Consider the following 17,287-nt stretch of genomic DNA (forward strand, 5'->3'; position numbering starts at 1 on the left):
CGTAAAATATATTAACGAACAAATCGACGATCCGCAAATCGTCGGTAGTTTGACGTAACATCAAGGTATGTTATGCGAACATATTGAAATCTTTAGAAAAAAAAAAACACCCATTCAAGTAAAATGTTGAAAAATAACCCACGGAACGATGTTGCAAGCGAATCATCCCGATACGTTTCGGCTAGAATTTCAGGTGATGAGCGTGCGAAAAAATACGAGTATACCGTCAACGCTAGCCGTCTGAAACGACATGAACAGATGGTGTACGTTCGGTGGCTGCTTCGGCGTTTACTGTTTTCCGGGAAACACGCGAACGCACGATTTCGGTGGTCGGCGAACAGTTCGTCAAGCAGTTCGTCGAACACGTTTAGCCGAACATGAACAGCGCGGGTTTACGAATCAAAAAAATGTTCACGGCCATCCGCTATCGCAGGACCAAACGAACCGGGTGCGAACGGAAGACATGGCGAGGGTAAAACGGTATTACAAATACCGATTCGAGTGTCCGGGGGGAGGTGGTTAAGGACCCGGGTGAACGGGGAAAAACTATCCGTTCCTATTGTCGACCGCCTGCCGTTTTCGCCCCGACGGGCATTAGTAGTCCGATGGGCGCGCGCGTTTTCACTTCGAACATCCTACGGAGCCGGCGGACACGTACCCGGTGGACGCTGCCGAAAACGTGTGCTCGCGCGCGTACCGCATACGCGACATCCGTAGGTACGCGCGCCGCCGCCGGTCCGAGTGCGCATTAGTATTCCGCGGACGGCCCGTAATGGAGAAATTAGCGTGGTGTCACGCGCCACCCGCACCGGGACGACGTCACGTGACCGCGGCCGATGTTGGGCAGTGGGCCATTGCCGTGGGTATATAACACCGGGACGGGGAGGCGTGGCCGCACAGTCGTTTACGATGTACCGCAGAACAGTGTCCGTGTCTCTATTGTGCGCCGCAGTGGCCGTAGCGTCGGTGGCGGCCGTCGCCGCTGCCGGTGGTGGTGCCGACGCCGACGGCGGACAACTGCTGGACCGGGTGCTGGACCGGTGTTCGTACGGACCCGGCGCGGTCAACTGCCTGAAGAGCACCGTGCTTGAGTTCCTGGGAGCTGGCGGCGGTGGCCGCGCGGCCAAAAGCGTACCGGATTCGGAGCTGGACACGGAGCTGGTGAAGGCGACCGGTGCGTACGTGGAACATCAGGTGTTGGACACCGGCCGAGCGATGGACGACGGCGCGATGATGAGCGGACAATCGCAGCAGCAGCAGCAGATGCAGCAGATGCAGCAAATGCAGATGCAGCAGCCGACCACCACGACCACGGCTAGAGGTTTGAACATTTTACATATCATCTCGTTTCTGCAGGTCATCGGATCTGTAATTAAATTCGGCCAGTCGATAGCCAAGCTCAAACAGTCCCAACTGAAACTTGCGTTTATACCGTTTGTAGCGGACATGGAGATGGGCATGATGCAGGACAAGATGCTTATGCCGCTCATGATGATGATGAAGTTGAAGCTCAAGATGCTTACGCCCATCATGATGGCGCTGGTCAGCATGAAGGCTACCAAGGCGCTGATTCTCAGCAAGGTGGCCATCATGCTGGTGCTCGGCTTCCTCCTCAAGGAATTCATGAAGAAGTCCGGCCTCCCGAGTTTGCTGCCCATCCACCTGCCCGGCATGCCGGGCCCCGATCCCTCGACCACGGCTAGTCCGCCGCACATGTACGGGCCACCGCAGTCGTCTGGCGGCTACGGCGGCGAGTCCTCCTGGGAGCCCGCCACGTCCTACTCGTCATCTTCCGGCCACTCGTCCGACGCCGCACACTCCATGGCCTACAACAGTTACCTGCCGTCCTCCTCGTCCGGTACGTCGTCCAGCTTGTCCGCCACCAAGTACTAACGACCGCACCGAACGCGCGGCATCGGCGCTCGCATAAATTATTGATTATACATTATTATTTATTATCTCTCGGTCATAGCCGATTATATAAAAATTATTTATTTGTCTCGTTTCGACTTAATTGTTGAATGAAATAAAAATAAAAACTACAAATATATTTATACACCTATAAAGTTTATTCTCGTCTTTGGAATCGTTTCTGTTCGTCCGTGCGTGTATATTTATTATTAGTATTATTATAATTGTTGTCCGAACAGTACTCAGTCGCGATGGACTTGGTGTACCGCGAATTGATTTGCAAATGTGTTCGAATTCGGCTTTGTTTTTAACGTCGTTTTGTCGATAGGAAAAACAAGAAAACCGGTGCACACGAGATGTTGAAGTATTTGTTGGTTTTCAGTGGCGTTTTCGTTGAAAAAATATCGGACGGTTTGTATACGGAAAATAATATGTAACAATAAGATTGGGCGCATGCACCCGTACGGTCGAAGTCAATAAAAAATTATATTAGCGCTCGACTGAAATGCCTACACGTTAGCGGAACGTTGTTGAATCGTCGTCGACGCCGACGAATACCGTTTCGGGAACATGTGGACACAAAAAAACGATCGTAAACACGTAACGTATTAACAAACGCATCGTGTGACCATATGTACCTTAGATGACCATTAGCATAGAATAGATAACGGTGTGGTGATGAAAAAATAAATAAGACAATGGCGTGCACACATTTTAAATATTCATTAATAATTTATTATACTCGCCAAGCACAATTTCTTTCCGTACAATAAATATATTGTTTTTACGTTTATCTATATTATTTTTAAAATTAATTAATATTAAAAATCGTTTATTAATATAAATGAACACATTTAATTAAAGTACTATAAATAAAAATGTAATACTCATGTTGCAATACCATTACCACGTCTTCCACTGGGGTTATTTATATATTTTAATTCCTTGAATATATTATATCGGTCAGATAATAAATAAAGAAATAAAAACTGTTTTTTCTAATCACATAAATTACACTTAATTATTATAGTATTTTTAATTTTTCTCGTTTTAAACGAATTCAACTGTATAATGACATATTAAAGGAACACCATGCTATATATCTGTTGAACACATTTGAAATATTTTTCAAAATTAAAAAAAAAAATTGATAAATAATATTAAATTAAAATAATATTAAAAATTAATTATTTCCCAAATACGTTTCCTAGTTATACATAAATATTAAAAGAATTTTTAACTTTAAAAATATTAAAAAATTAACATTATAGGTAACTCATTTGGAAGCACTATATAATCATTATCCTAATATTCGCTCCACATGTATTTGTTATATTATATTACCCGTTTGTTACTATTATAAAAATACAGTATCAACAAATGACAAATAATGTAAATATCTATTATATAATATTAATCTTGAACTAATAATTTAACGACTATAATAAAAACAATAACATTTCCCTTTATAAAAAAAAAAAAAAAATATATAATAATACAACTTGAGTGTATAATTTATCACAACCAAATATAACATTAACTTAATTTATTTGCATGCAAATTAAATGAATAATATTAAAATGGTATTATCCTTGAAAATTCATTAAATATTTTTTTTCAATATATATTATAAAACAATATGTCAAACATATAATTTAAAAATAATTATTAAATTAGAATCAATAAATTATTTTATACTAATCCCGGTTGTACAACTCTCCAAAATATAGGTCAATGTCTCTAGTATGTTAACAGTTACCCGATTTGATTGAAATTTAAATTCAAACACGTTTTAAAAAAATAAAATAAAATGAAATTATCTTATCGTATGATCTAATCGCTGTTCCAGTGGCCACAGTTTTCACGTTTCTAGTATATTGAATTTGTTTTATTTTATTTTAACTCTAACTTATTTATGGAATAGTTTGTTGAGAAAATTGTCAATTCCCGAATGAATACCATTAGTTTTCGTTCAGAGGTAATAGTGCAACATCGTGTTCCGTTACCTCGCCGATATTTTCACCATCACTATTATTCCTCATTTCTTCGCTTTCTTCCGGTATCTCTATTCTATCGCTTATCGAAGGGCTTACGTCTACTTCGGTTCGTTTTTTGTTTTCGATTTCCTCTCGAACGATTACGTCGTCCACTTCAATCGATTCATTGATTCCACTTTCGCTCTCCGTAATGTTACCGTTTGACTCGTTCAATACTTTCGTTTCGGTTTTGTCCTTTATACTCTTGGACACTTCAACGATTTCGTCTTTAGACACTTCTGCGTCGACGTCGACATTTAATTCTTTATCTGTCACTAACAGTTCATCGCCGTTTACTTCCTCAACAAATGGACTCGTGCAGCTCTGTTCGTTATCTTCCGGCAATCCATTGACTTCTGCGTTACAACAACTCGTACTCTGATCACTGTCGTCCAGTCCTTCGTTTCCGGTTTTCTCCACCACTTCTTCGTCGTTTACGTCCAATGTCGTCGGCAAAACTACATCTGCTTGGTCAATGGGCACTGTACAATCGGTCATGGTATCATTTGGATTTATACTGTTTGCGGATTTAGTGCATTTCGTTTTATTGGATTTAGTCTTTCCAATCACTGGTTTTGGTTCGACTTTTGCAGTTGTCTGATTAGTTTGGTTTATATCATCTTTTAATATTTTACTGATTTCTTCAATGGGTTTCATCAGAGCGATCAGTACGTCGTCATCTCTTCTCTGTAAATTGAAAAAAATCATTTACAAGAAAAAATTAGCCACTCGTTAATTCACGGTAAAACAAAAATGTATTGTAACTGATATTTTAATCAATATAACTGTGTTAGCATTGTATCAACGGATTTTCAATATGATCAAATAATAGAAAAAAAAATAAAAGAACAATTTACGTTGCGTTAAGTATACAATCGACACGAATCGCATATTCGAGCGATTACGAAACACTGAGTGCGTGGTTTGAAAAACAATATGAGTCAGCGCAAATGGAATTGGCATTTTCACGAATCATTTGTTTAGCAATTTTTCGTTTAGCGGAAATAAAACGTATCACAATATCGTCGGTTATAAAATTTAATTTGGGCCGAAAGCCAAATGAAATTCCTGGCACGCACGCGATAGATGAACTTTGTCAAAAAAGGGTTTTTCACCTACGTCGTGAACAACAGGAAGGGACGAATGAAAAAATAAAATAGCATATGCGTAGATTCGGAACCTTAATTTCACTAAACGTTGCCAAAACATGTCCCGGTTTTCATATTGCTGAACGACAATAAAATGTCAAAAAAAAAAAAAATTAAAAACAACATGCATTATAATAATATATTCCTGCCCAAGACGGATTGCAAAATTCAAGTGTATGACCACATGGACTTATGTAGGTCGGAATCGCGTGGAGATTTATTGCACTTGTATTATAATTTGTAAACGATTACTGACATTGGTACTATACAGCGGAATCCGCATTTATTTTGTTTTGTCGAGGAATGCCGGTGGCCATGTGCCAGGGGACACTCCGGCTTAATCATCACCGGCCATCGATCTATTTCTGTATTCAAGGTGGACACGGCCGTTTGAAAGAATTTACGATCGAATCCCATTTACTTTATTTTTTTGTTTTATATTTATTTTTTTCGAATTTCATTCACAAAAATGATCACGCAAATTAAATTTATTCGCGCGCCGTCGTTTCACCGTATATAAAGATCTTACCTGAAAAAGTATTTCCCGATCAAAGTACACAAAACCACGTCGTTTAGCAGCTATCAACAAACCCACCACTTTGTCCGATATTTTCGTGTAAATCTGAAACGGAAAACAAAAGACTAATATCAAAACCAAACGGAATTTATCGTTCTCATTAACCCTGTATTGTTAAATCGGTCGTGGGCAGGCTCCGCGTGTTTCGTGTTGTAAAACCAGTACCAGCAGCCCGTTATTGATCTAAGCGTCGAACGAATCGAGTCGGTATGTCGAAATATTTCGAACAAAAAAAAACACCCCTCCACTCACTTGGAAAAGCTCGCCGAAACTGACGATGATCGTGCCGTCGTCCTGCTCGTCGTCGGAATCGTCGGGGTCTCTCTTTTTCGCTTTATACGTGCCGACGTCGTGTATGACCGTGCACAGTTCCAGGATCTCCCGGCAGATGTGCGTTTTTGCTTTCCGTCCTCTCAGATCGGTTTTAGAACCCGCGATAGGCCTACGGGGATAAAAAAAAAAAAAATCACTCGGTACAACAATACGGCCGTCGCGAACGGGCTCTAATTGACTACTCACTTTCCGTACTCCTCGCGGGAAAACCTAGGCGACGGCGACCGCGACTGTTCGAACCGTTCGGAAAACGGGTTCAGCGACTGCGACTGCGAATGGCTGGTGGCCTGCTGGTTGAACTTGGAAACGATGTCGAGGAAAGACATGGTGTGCCGCGGAAAACGCGAACTTCCCGTGCACGCGCGTACACCTATAGCGTGCCGGTGCACCGGCGCTGTGTGAACGTTCGACTGACGGAATTGACGTATTTAAACAGAAACGGGCTGCCAAGAAATTCCGCGCAAAATCGTCACCGGCGAGCCGAGAGAACCCACGTGGTTTGTGATGTTTCTTTTTTTTTTTTTTTTTTCGCGAACGTCACGAAACCTGACGAAACCCGACTCGCGCCGGCACGACCCACACGCGCGCGACGGATCCTCTTGACCGCGGTGCAGCCGGTCCGCGTTGCGCGCGCCTAGTGCTCCGACTCGAACCGCGCGACCGCGTGTACCCCCGTTCCAGGCCGACCCTGCCACCGCGGTCCGCACGGGACAGTAGCGAAAACGTATATTTATTTATACGCACGTGCACACGAGTGTACACGTCCGGACACACGTGGTACCGGGAGTGGAGAGAAAGGGGAAAAAAATTATTTCGTACTTCAAGGACTCGTCCGGAACCGTTTTGAGTTATGAAAACCTGTACGCGATGTATGGTCTATAATAGTGTTACATACTTACAAGTGATCGTAAGTTGCACGTGGTTTTGGTTACATGCGACATTTCAACGACAATGTGGTATCGGCGATTCGTACTGCTGTTGTTGATGCACGTTTTTTTTTTCTACGACGACGAGGAGTTCGTATCGTAGAAGGTTTAATCCAAAAGTCTAATTTGTCTGCGACTGCGAACGCTCGGATATTTAAACGCGCATTCTTCAGTTATTTGTAGCTAAATGATAGGATTTTTGGCAAAAACATAGGAGACACACTGCATTTTAGCTCATCGGGTAATTGAACATTTTGGCACAAACACGTTTAATTTTGATTTTCACGTAGATCCGGTTTACTGTGAATAAAAGTGCTATTGTGGAGTACGTTTAAAAAATATATTATGTCATAAGACTTTAAACGTCTTTTGAAAAAATACAAAACGCTTTTGAACATTTAAAATTTATAGAGTAAACAATTAAAAAAAAAAAAAAAAATTGCTAGAAAAAAATACCGTAGAAAATAATAAATTTACTTTATTTATAGTACTCGTATTAAATTCCATTAACATTTTCACCTTCTTCGCTATTATAGCAGCCAAATATAAAAATCAAAATATATCTAAGAATATACTACCAATCTTATTTATCCATATTTCATTTCTAACGAACAATACTCAAATGATTATTTTCTAATCGATATTTATTGCATTGTGTCATGATTAATAAATAAAGAGCTACGGCGAAAAACGATAACAGTCAAAAAAAATCTGGTAATTCTATCATGTAATTTGTTTTAAAAAATAAATGTAATTTTTTTTATTAATTTCATAAAATATTAGTTGTATTATCATAAAACATTTTTTTAAATTATTTCGTACTTTATTTATATACTATTATTTAGTTTTTTGAGTTCTGAAACTTTAAAACTGCAATACTAAACAGCTTAGAAATATTAACTTATCGTTTACTCCTTAGCTCTACAATTATTTTACACTCGTTACCATTAACTATCATAATTGTATTTATTACATCAGCACAAATTCCATAAATACAATATATCGTATACACAATACATTGTTTATTATTATTTGATTAATCTTTATTAACGTAAACGGTTTATATACCTGTAATATTTATTTAAATTCATTAATAATTTGTCGTTATAAATTACGATTCTCGGCGAAAAATAAAAATGAAATACTAACACATTATTCAATAAACAAAATTCTAAATATACAAGTGTATATTATTTATAAACTTTTAAATTAAATTAAATAATAGTATACGCTCCACAATATTTACATTCGAATAAAATTTCACAACTGAACAGAGTGCCTACCTTTTATTAATTTTTTTTTTTTTTTTTAGCAAAAACATAAATCACTCGTGAAGTAAAATTGTTATTTTCTTACGCGTATTATTTTTAGAAAATATTTCCCTCTTGACTATTCCGGTTACGCAATAAATGTGCGTGAAATAAATAAATAAACAACAAAAAATCACAGTGATTGCTAATATTATAAGTACTATCATTATTTGATTGATATTCTGCCCATAATGCACAACTTATAAGTATAATCATTGATAAATATACTATAAACTATGTATTAAATTAATGGTGAAGTATAATTTTGAATAAAACGTGTAATAACGCAATCGCAGTTTTACAGTTTCAATCGGGTTTTATCAGTTACGAATGAGAAACCTATATACTTGCACTGTCGCTGTGACAACTAACCCCAGCTTACAATGTTTAATTTCAAACACACTTTTAAAGCGGATGGGATCTATGCATTATCTAACAGATGGAAATCTTACATCTCCCTCCGATCAAAATTTTAAAGTATAAACACCCTTCTTTAACAATGTGTTGAACGCCACTAAATTTTTGTATACGTTCAAAGTGTTCCGAAGTGTTATGGAGTCAGATACAAATTTATTGTACATACTAAAAAACTCGTCGTGGTTATTAAATTAAAAAAAAAAACCCCAATCGTAATTATTTTTAATTCCGTTGATCATCTACATTTTATTTTATCAAATAATGTGCTAAGCCGCTGCTTTTCCAGAGTATAATTATTATAAATAAAAAAATAATTATTATTATTAATATAATAATTTATTTTATTATAAAAATATTCGTTTTATTTCGAAAATATAAAAAAAAAAAAATTTGATATTGTAATAATTAGTATACCTGAAAATAGTTTTATAAGATCAATTATATTGACTTCATTTTATATTTTTAGACGAAAAGAGAGAATCGGTTTTTAACAATTGTACTTCCGAAGTCCATGCTATTGCTATTACTATTCGTTAACATAGGTTTATTGTATTTATTATTGTTAAAAATAATTTAAACTTAAAACACTTTTAAAAACTTAACCGATTTATAAACACAAACGCGATTCGATGATTATAGTAAAATGTACTTTAAAATGTCAACGTTTGCTCAATCATAGTTCTGTTTTGGAAAGTTTCCGAATATTGACGTTAGACATCAGCGGCAGTTCACTCCAAAATTTATACTCATCCAGGAACGGTTTCTTGGATAGTATTGGTGTAGCTGATTTAATCAATAAATATTCCATTTCGTCTTTGTTATATCTTGGCCACAGAACTCCCGTACTTGTTCCGTCTATAGTCACCTTCCTAAAAACAATAAAGAAAAAAACAATAAGTAATCTTACGTTTAATTCAAAGAGTCGTTATGTTATGATTTAAAATAAATAAAATAAAAAGATGATTTGTATTAATCATTAAAGTGAAGCGGTTACCAGTAAAATAGTATAAGTTCTTATAGCGTAAGAAGATCAAAGTTTAAAATTGTTAATTACAATTTGTAATAATATAATGGTTCAATAAAAAATTGAATTTGCTATTATTTATTTGATAGTTATTTAATTCAAATTAATGAAATTTAAATGGTTGCAGATTAGTAAAAACTAAAAACAACGAATTGTCATATTTTTAATATTTTCGTTTAACTTAAATTATTTTTAACTCTCATCCAAAATGTACACTCGGTCAGTTATGAAAATCTCAAATCGTATATATAAAATAAAGATAAAATTATGCATGCACAGAAAATCATCAATAACCTAACACCAAAGTCAACCGTACACGGAGCTAGCGAAATTCGTCCATATATCCACCATAAGCCTGGAAACATTTCTGTCGTGTTCGTTTAACCGCATTCCTACGAAATCAAATAGGTTGGTCATTTCATCGCCGTGTGTAACGCCTAAATGTTTTGTACACGGTCCGAAGAACGAGTTCAGCGAGTTCTTGTTCACATAATCGTACACGTAGAAGTACACGGGTGACATTATGTTTCGAGCCATGTCGATGACTCCTTTCATAAATATACCACCAGTGACCATCTGAAAAACGAAAAACAACAAACCATTGATCCACAACGAGTGTCGGTGTCGCAAAATTGTCCACAAGTCCGTACTTACATCGACCATTTTCATCGGATTTTCTTCTATCGACGTGCCCTCCGGGAAGTAATGCTCTTTCAGACTGTCGCTGATAATGTCGACGTCCTTGTACGAAGCCGTAAAGTGATATTGCAGCATTACAGGCATCACTCTTTTGAAGTTGTCTTTCACATCTGGATAGATCAGACCGCTTTCGTTGTACAAACCTGAAAATACAGATCCCCCGAAAGATGCGTGTTAACATTAATGTGTTAATACTATCTTTTTAAGCCAATATATCGTGTTCTCGGGGAGTGACAATCATCAATTTAAAGAATACTGAATTTTCCGGCCGGATTATATTGGAATAAATTGATTTTTTTTTTACTATCTGGTGGTATATAAATACACACTTATAGATATATTTAAAAAATTTTAACATTTCGGTCAACGCATACGAAGTAAAAATGTTTTTTTTTTTTATTGCAACACCAATTTCGAACATTATATTTGGATAGGCCTATTTTTTTTGAGTAATTTTGATGATCAATTATGGTTCTAAATTCGAAATTGACTGAATAAGAGCCATTTCAATTTTAATAAATAATACTTAAATATATATATATATACTTAAAAATGCATAAAACTATTTATAATTATTTATCACCGGTTACTTTTTATTTTTTTATAAGTGTTATAAACAAAACTAACATAATATGGATATAAAATTATTTACTAAAAATTAATTAGGTACAACAGTTATTTTACAAAATATAAAGTTATCGAGGTTTAAAAGAATAAGATAATATTAACTAGCATAGTTATTCAGATAATTTAATACTAGATAATCATAAGTTGTAACAATAATAATAATAGAAATTGATTGCCCGTGAATATTCTCTATTATTAGATGTATAATTCCGATAAGTGATAAATTATACCTACCTATTAATTTCTAATTGTTTATAGGTAGATAAACAATTTATTATTAATTTTTACTTTAAAATTTAAAATGAATCATTTTTGTTTTGGCTGTTATGGTGTGAGTAATTAGGTTAAAATGAACAACCAAAAAAAATTGCAAATTCTTTTAATTTATGGTAGATACAATAGAAATTATCGTCAGTCAACAAAAATGTATGCTGAACAATACCCAGGTCTGTACCAACCACCACGCACATTGTTTATTAAAATGGAAAAATTATTGAAAATTATTTTCTGTAAAAGTAGTCCATAACTAGAGGTCGGATTTATATTCTCTTAAAATCCTAAAAATATGATGTTTTTATGTCGTTTAAAAAAGGTAATATACTCTCTAAATATTCTTTAAAAATGCCAAATATATTATTTTTTATTTTCTCAAAAATACAAATATTTTTTCAATATTCTGTAAAAAAAAAAAATATTTTAATTACTAGATTTAAATTTATTAAATGTTAATATTTATTTGATTTACAAAAACAATTTCGAAAAAAAATATTGTTTTTAATGCCAATTTTAACCGTACGTGAATTACTCCTAATATCTAGTGATTCATATTTGTAACATTTTTATAGGATATAAAAACAACTCACATAATGAATACTATATTTGTTGATCAATATTATCAAAATGCCAATGTACGTAATACGTGCATGAATTTGAAGACAAATAATACGCACATTTAAGATGAGACACACCGTATACTAACTGACCCAGCAAACGTTATTTTGCCATATATTTATTTTTTTCATATATTTTTCTATATTTTTATTGATACATAATTTATACATTTGGGGTGGGCCACCTTTAACACTTAGAGGTTTAAAAAAGAGTTTAAAAGCTATTCTCAGGCCTACCAAATTTATCCAAAAAATGTCATGATAATCGGTCAAGTCGTTTCGGAGGAGTTCAATAACAAACTCTGTGACGGGAGAATTTTATATAAAAGATATATATGTAATATTTAACCCTTATAGCATTATTCTCATTTCAAACATATTCCAAATACGATTCTGATTTATATCAACGTTAAAGTCGTCCACAAAAATACCACAATCGATTTCACTTACGAGATACGAAAAATCCACCTTCCCCTGAATTCAGTCCGATTATAGTAGGTACGAGTGATTCTTGCTTATAATATTTCATAGGATAATCGCACAAAAATGAATTTTTATTTTTGCGACACTTTTCGACGACTGCCGCAAAAGTGACTGACGGATGCATTTGCCATTCCTAAAAGAACACAAAAAAAAAACAACACTGATTATGTATAATAATTATAGCTACGATTATGTGAGTAAATATACATAACTTAATCAGAAAAACAGAAGTAAACATAATATATGACTTACGAAAAAATTCCTCTGTAACTGAACAAATATTTCTGCTGGTAAACGTCTTAAACAATCAATCATTTCTTTTGACTCGGAAGGACAGCCTGAAATTGTGGCGACAGCTTGGGCCCGTCGTTTAGCTAAGCCCGGTGACAATACAGCCCACAAACATAAAGGACTACCACTTTGTAAAATCGCTTTATGAAATAATCCTAAAAACGTAGACACGCAAAGTTTATTAATATGTCAATGGTTTTATTTTATTTGACGACGACAACACTTTGTTTTCATTTGAATCCCTGCTTTAGTCATGATATAGAGTAATAATAAAAAAATAAATACCATGTAGATACTTTATACTCGAATGTATTATTACTAGTGTTTATCAATTTTATGTAAATATTTCAATTCATCGGTCATAGTAATTTCATTAATGAAGACTGATAAAATAAATAATAAATAAATACCTTTACTCAATGGCGATAATAAATGAAGTCCTACACTCACGCCACCTGCACTTTCTCCGAACAACGTGACCTGTTTGTTATCGCCCCCGAAATTGGCGATATTTTCTTGGACCCAACGCAATGCCAGGACTTGGTCTTTCAAACCATAATTTCCCGGCAAGACGTCATCTTCAACACTCAAAAATCCTAAATCCAGATTACATTACGGGATAAAATATTTCTATTGCCGGCGACTCGTAACAATATTATATAGCTATATCGTTTTCTCACCCAAAATGCCGATCCTGTAATTAATTGTGACCAAAACAACGTCCTTGTCCATCAGGTACTTAGGACCGTAAAGCCGCATACCACCGTGACCCGAGCTGAAACCTCCTCCGGGAATCCACACCATGACGGGTAAATTTTTTACACCTATTTTAGGCAGCTATACGTATTCGGGATGCGTATACGTTAGGTATAATATTTATGATATTTTTCGTGAGCTGTGTCAAACATCGAGTGCAGTTAAAATAATAATGCGAATATTAATCATACCGTGGGCGTGTAAACGTTCAAATACAGACAATCCTCGCTGCCGAGTAGCACGTCGGATGTCTGGTACATGAACAGATTCTTTTGGATGCACATGGACGGTTCGGACGTGGCGTTCAGCGTCCCTTTCCAGGGACCGGCCGGTTCAGGAGCCTGATTTCATGAGCGAATGAAACAAAAACCGTTACTTAAAACCTAGGTAACTGTTATTATATTACATATCAATGGTTATTAATCTATGGTCTACGGCCCATGATGATGAACACGCAAAAACCACACTTGATTGTTATTGAAATGTATAAGGAAAAAATGAGTTATTGAATGGGCCCGAATAGGTCAGGTGAGATATCGAGCAATACTCGGTAGACCGGGATAAATTGATATTTTATGAATTTATTGGATAAACCAAATACTATATTAAGAATGCAGTAGTAAAATGCCACCATATTTCCACGCGAGAGGGGGCGATTAGAATCATTGCACTCGATAACCTTAACTATACCGCGTTGGTCCTTAAAATAATGAGTTCTTCCTCTTAGCCCGGCGCGTCCCGTGTACTCAAAGATGATTTCTTACGGTTTCCACGTGCCACAAATGATTAAGAACCATCGATATCTTAATTATATTATTATATATTATTATACCTCGAACCGGAGATTTCCAACCGGTGGTTTGGCGTACGGTATACCTTGGAAAGCGAAAAAATTCCGTCCGCTTCTTGACAAATATTGTTTGCCTTTCAACTGGCCCTGGTGCACACTGATCAGCGGATTTATACCAAAAACGTGTTCAATAATCAACGCGAAAATGATCAAGACCCGCATGTTGAACTATACGTATTATTAAAAATATTATAATAATTAAATATATATATACTTTGATGGATTATTGTAACACACGCGCACGTACGGAGTGAGTAAATTAACACGCGAATGATATAGACTTTTAGAGTTGAAATTTTTTACAATGTACTGTTACGAAAGAAAAAAAAAATTATTGTTATTTAACAAATGACGCGAGACGGCATATTTTTATTGCGACCATTAGCCATTATAACATGATAATTACACGTTGCTTACGGTCAGCCTTCGTTCAATATATCTATTGTGAAAATCGAATCGTAAAATTCAATATTACCATATAGGCCGTTGGAAGTTATACTACCGTGTCTGTATTATACACCTACAGCGTTGCGCAAGCGCGTTTCTTATCAACGTGCAAAGCTCATTCTACCTACCTACTAATCCGTTCCTTTTCAAATGATTTCAATTTTCACAACGAATATATGTAATTTTGTGTTTTTAACACTTACCTCTACAATAACATACTCTTCACCCTGACGATGTAGACATGTAGTTCGATTTAATGACACTTTGGCACTGTCTCGGCGGATCGAGTTTGACTTTAATCACGGTTGTCTTTTGAAGACCTTTGATTTCACGACCTTTACAGTTAGCCAACAATTAATATATCTACATGTTAATTAGTCTAGTTGGCAATTGTCATTTTTGTCTTTACTTTCTCATTCTATAATGTCTACTACTACGGTATGCGTAGGTACACGGTTACAATTATACAATTATTGACAGATGAAAATGTTAGGGTCCTTGTTGAAAATTGTGTTGACTAATTGATTGATTGATAAACCATAGCTAAATCATTTTTGACTCAAACCCAATTAATGGAATAAAAAAAAAACAATTTCATCAAAGATACAAATTACAGTCTGAACATATTAGAATTATAACTATTTCTTCGATTATAAAGCAAGCATATATTTGCAACATAGTTGAAATTTAATAATAATTATAGTTAATGTATGGTTTTTGTTTATAAACTGTAAATAATTATAATACGAACACACGATCTGTATTCAGATTAGACGGTACAAATACCTAAATATCTTTAATGTATATTATGTTCATTTATGTTTTGTAGGTACAATCATGCAAATAAGGCTTAATTTTTTTGTTAATTTATCATTTTTTTATTCAGTTAATGAGCATTAGATAAACTATTTAACTAAAACACAATAATTATGAACATAATTATTTCAGTACAAATTCATTATGTGTAATAATAACTAAAATAAAAGAAAAACAATATGTACATAAATAGTATTTATTACACATAATTACATTAATTTATAATCCATAAATAGGGCGCACTAGTTGGTTTATTATTACGGGAGTTTTTGATTTTTTAATACATTAAACGCTACCAATTTATATGAAATTTAATGAATTGTATATGGTTATAAATAATTTAATAACTATTATCAGTCAAAATAGATAAAAACAATTACCTATGATGTATATGTAATTAAATGTTATAATAATATTTCCATGTACCACCTAATACAGGCTGTAACATGATTGCACCCGTCCTACCTTTTTACATGAAAAAAACACAACACGATTGCGCCCTGCAAAGTAGCTCGATAGCGCTCCGTGAAATATAAGGTCTTGCCTTTCTAACAATTTTCAAATATACTATTTAAAAATACAGTTGGAGTGTAAAACTATAATTAAAATACACGGCTTACCTTTTTCAGTATCAAACTTTTTTTGAATAGTTCAATCCATTTTTTACATTTGTTAATTTCACAATGATACACTTTACGTAAAACTTTACAAAAATATCAACTCAAGTCACAACAACCAACAGTCAACTGAAGTTCAAATGTAAAATTTGAGTATAATGCATACCACAGATATTTACAGATAAAATAATTTCTTTTTTAGCATTTATTAGAATAAATCTATAATAATATTTACAATAAACATATGAATGGTTAGATATTTTATAAAACATGAGGGTATGAAGGAAGAAACTACCCAGCAGTACACTCAGACGTGAATAGGGATTTGTTAAGCTATATATCTACATATACATAAATCTATATATACATATTTACATCTACATGTATTTTTTTTTTTTTTAACTAATTTTTTACAGAGACAAGTCACGACACCAGCGCCACTTTAGCCTTCTCGGTGGGCTTCCAAGAATATTTATTGATATACTGCACGTAATTAGTAAATATTTGTTATTACTTTTTTTCTTGAAGATGAATTCGTAGGTTGCTGGTAAACGTAGAGACCAAGTATAGTATAAAAAACTGAGTTGATTAATAGAAAGCATGAAGAAATCCGATGGAAATGAGTTGATTAATTTAAACATAAGAGATAGAGATAATATTTCGCGTGCGTTCAATTTGACTGTTCACACGAGAATAAAATAAATTAATAATAAAATATTATCTCGATTATGGAGTGCTTACTACTCGTACACGTACAATTTAACAAATAATAATAATAAAATTACTAAAATACCAGATTATCATATAGTATTATAATATGTAAATAAATAAATACGTGTTGTCAGTCCTATAGGATATGAGCCTGTTAGGAAAGAAAATTATTAAAATGATCATCTAACCTGACTTAAACTTTGAGTTTTACATTACGATTGTATTTTTAAATAGTATATTTGAAAATTGTTAGAAAAACAAGACCTTATATTTCACGGAGCGCTATCGAATTAATTTGCTAGGCACAATCTTTTTGCGTTTTTTTGCAGGTAAAAAGGTAGGACGGGCGCAATCGTGTTTCACTGCCTAATACAATGAGCGATTACTTTTTTTAAATAAAATGTATATAATTTCAAAC

General features: G+C 34.7%; 3 protein-coding genes across 5 annotated transcripts; 1 reads left to right on the forward strand and 2 right to left on the reverse strand.

Annotated features, from left to right (window-relative positions):
• Positions 1–880: 880 nt before the first annotated feature.
• LOC112684850 lies at positions 881–2,010 on the forward strand. The gene is made up of 2 exons (XM_025556557.1): positions 881–1,321; positions 1,442–2,010. The coding sequence occupies exons 1-2, from the start codon at positions 910–912 to the stop codon at positions 1,891–1,893; spliced, it is 864 nt and encodes a 287-aa protein (XP_025412342.1). The 5' UTR covers positions 881–909; the 3' UTR covers positions 1,894–2,010.
• Positions 2,011–3,548: 1,538 nt separating this feature from the next.
• LOC112684851 lies at positions 3,549–7,074 on the reverse strand. Its single transcript, XM_025556558.1, has 4 exons — positions 6,192–7,074; positions 5,925–6,114; positions 5,625–5,717; positions 3,549–4,634 (listed from the first exon to the last, which is right to left on the reverse strand). Exons 1-4 carry the CDS (start codon positions 6,329–6,331, stop codon positions 3,873–3,875), a joined length of 1,185 nt encoding a protein of 394 aa, XP_025412343.1. The 5' UTR covers positions 6,332–7,074; the 3' UTR covers positions 3,549–3,872.
• Positions 7,075–9,062: 1,988 nt separating this feature from the next.
• LOC112684873 (esterase FE4-like) lies at positions 9,063–15,035 on the reverse strand. 3 transcript variants are annotated; one of them, XM_025556589.1, is made up of 10 exons: positions 14,929–15,035; positions 14,261–14,446; positions 13,620–13,769; positions 13,353–13,509; positions 13,083–13,268; positions 12,634–12,827; positions 12,349–12,514; positions 10,337–10,524; positions 9,999–10,258; positions 9,063–9,527 (listed from the first exon to the last, which is right to left on the reverse strand). In XM_025556589.1, the coding sequence occupies exons 2-10, from the start codon at positions 14,438–14,440 to the stop codon at positions 9,332–9,334; spliced, it is 1,677 nt and encodes a 558-aa protein (XP_025412374.1). In that variant the 5' UTR covers positions 14,441–14,446; positions 14,929–15,035; the 3' UTR covers positions 9,063–9,331. The 3 variants fall into 3 exon arrangements, with proteins under 3 accessions (XP_025412374.1, XP_025412373.1, XP_025412375.1); XM_025556588.1 differs by lacking the exon at positions 14,929–15,035 and having other exon boundaries at positions 14,261–14,765; XM_025556590.1 differs by lacking the exon at positions 14,929–15,035 and having other exon boundaries at positions 9,451–9,527; positions 9,977–10,258; positions 14,261–14,765.
• Positions 15,036–17,287: the final 2,252 nt, after the last annotated feature.

Source organism: Sipha flava, unplaced genomic scaffold, assembly GCF_003268045.1.
Source record: "Sipha flava isolate LNK unplaced genomic scaffold, YSA_version1 258_pilon_pilon, whole genome shotgun sequence".
In the NCBI taxonomy this organism is placed as follows: domain Eukaryota; kingdom Metazoa; phylum Arthropoda; class Insecta; order Hemiptera; family Aphididae; genus Sipha; species Sipha flava.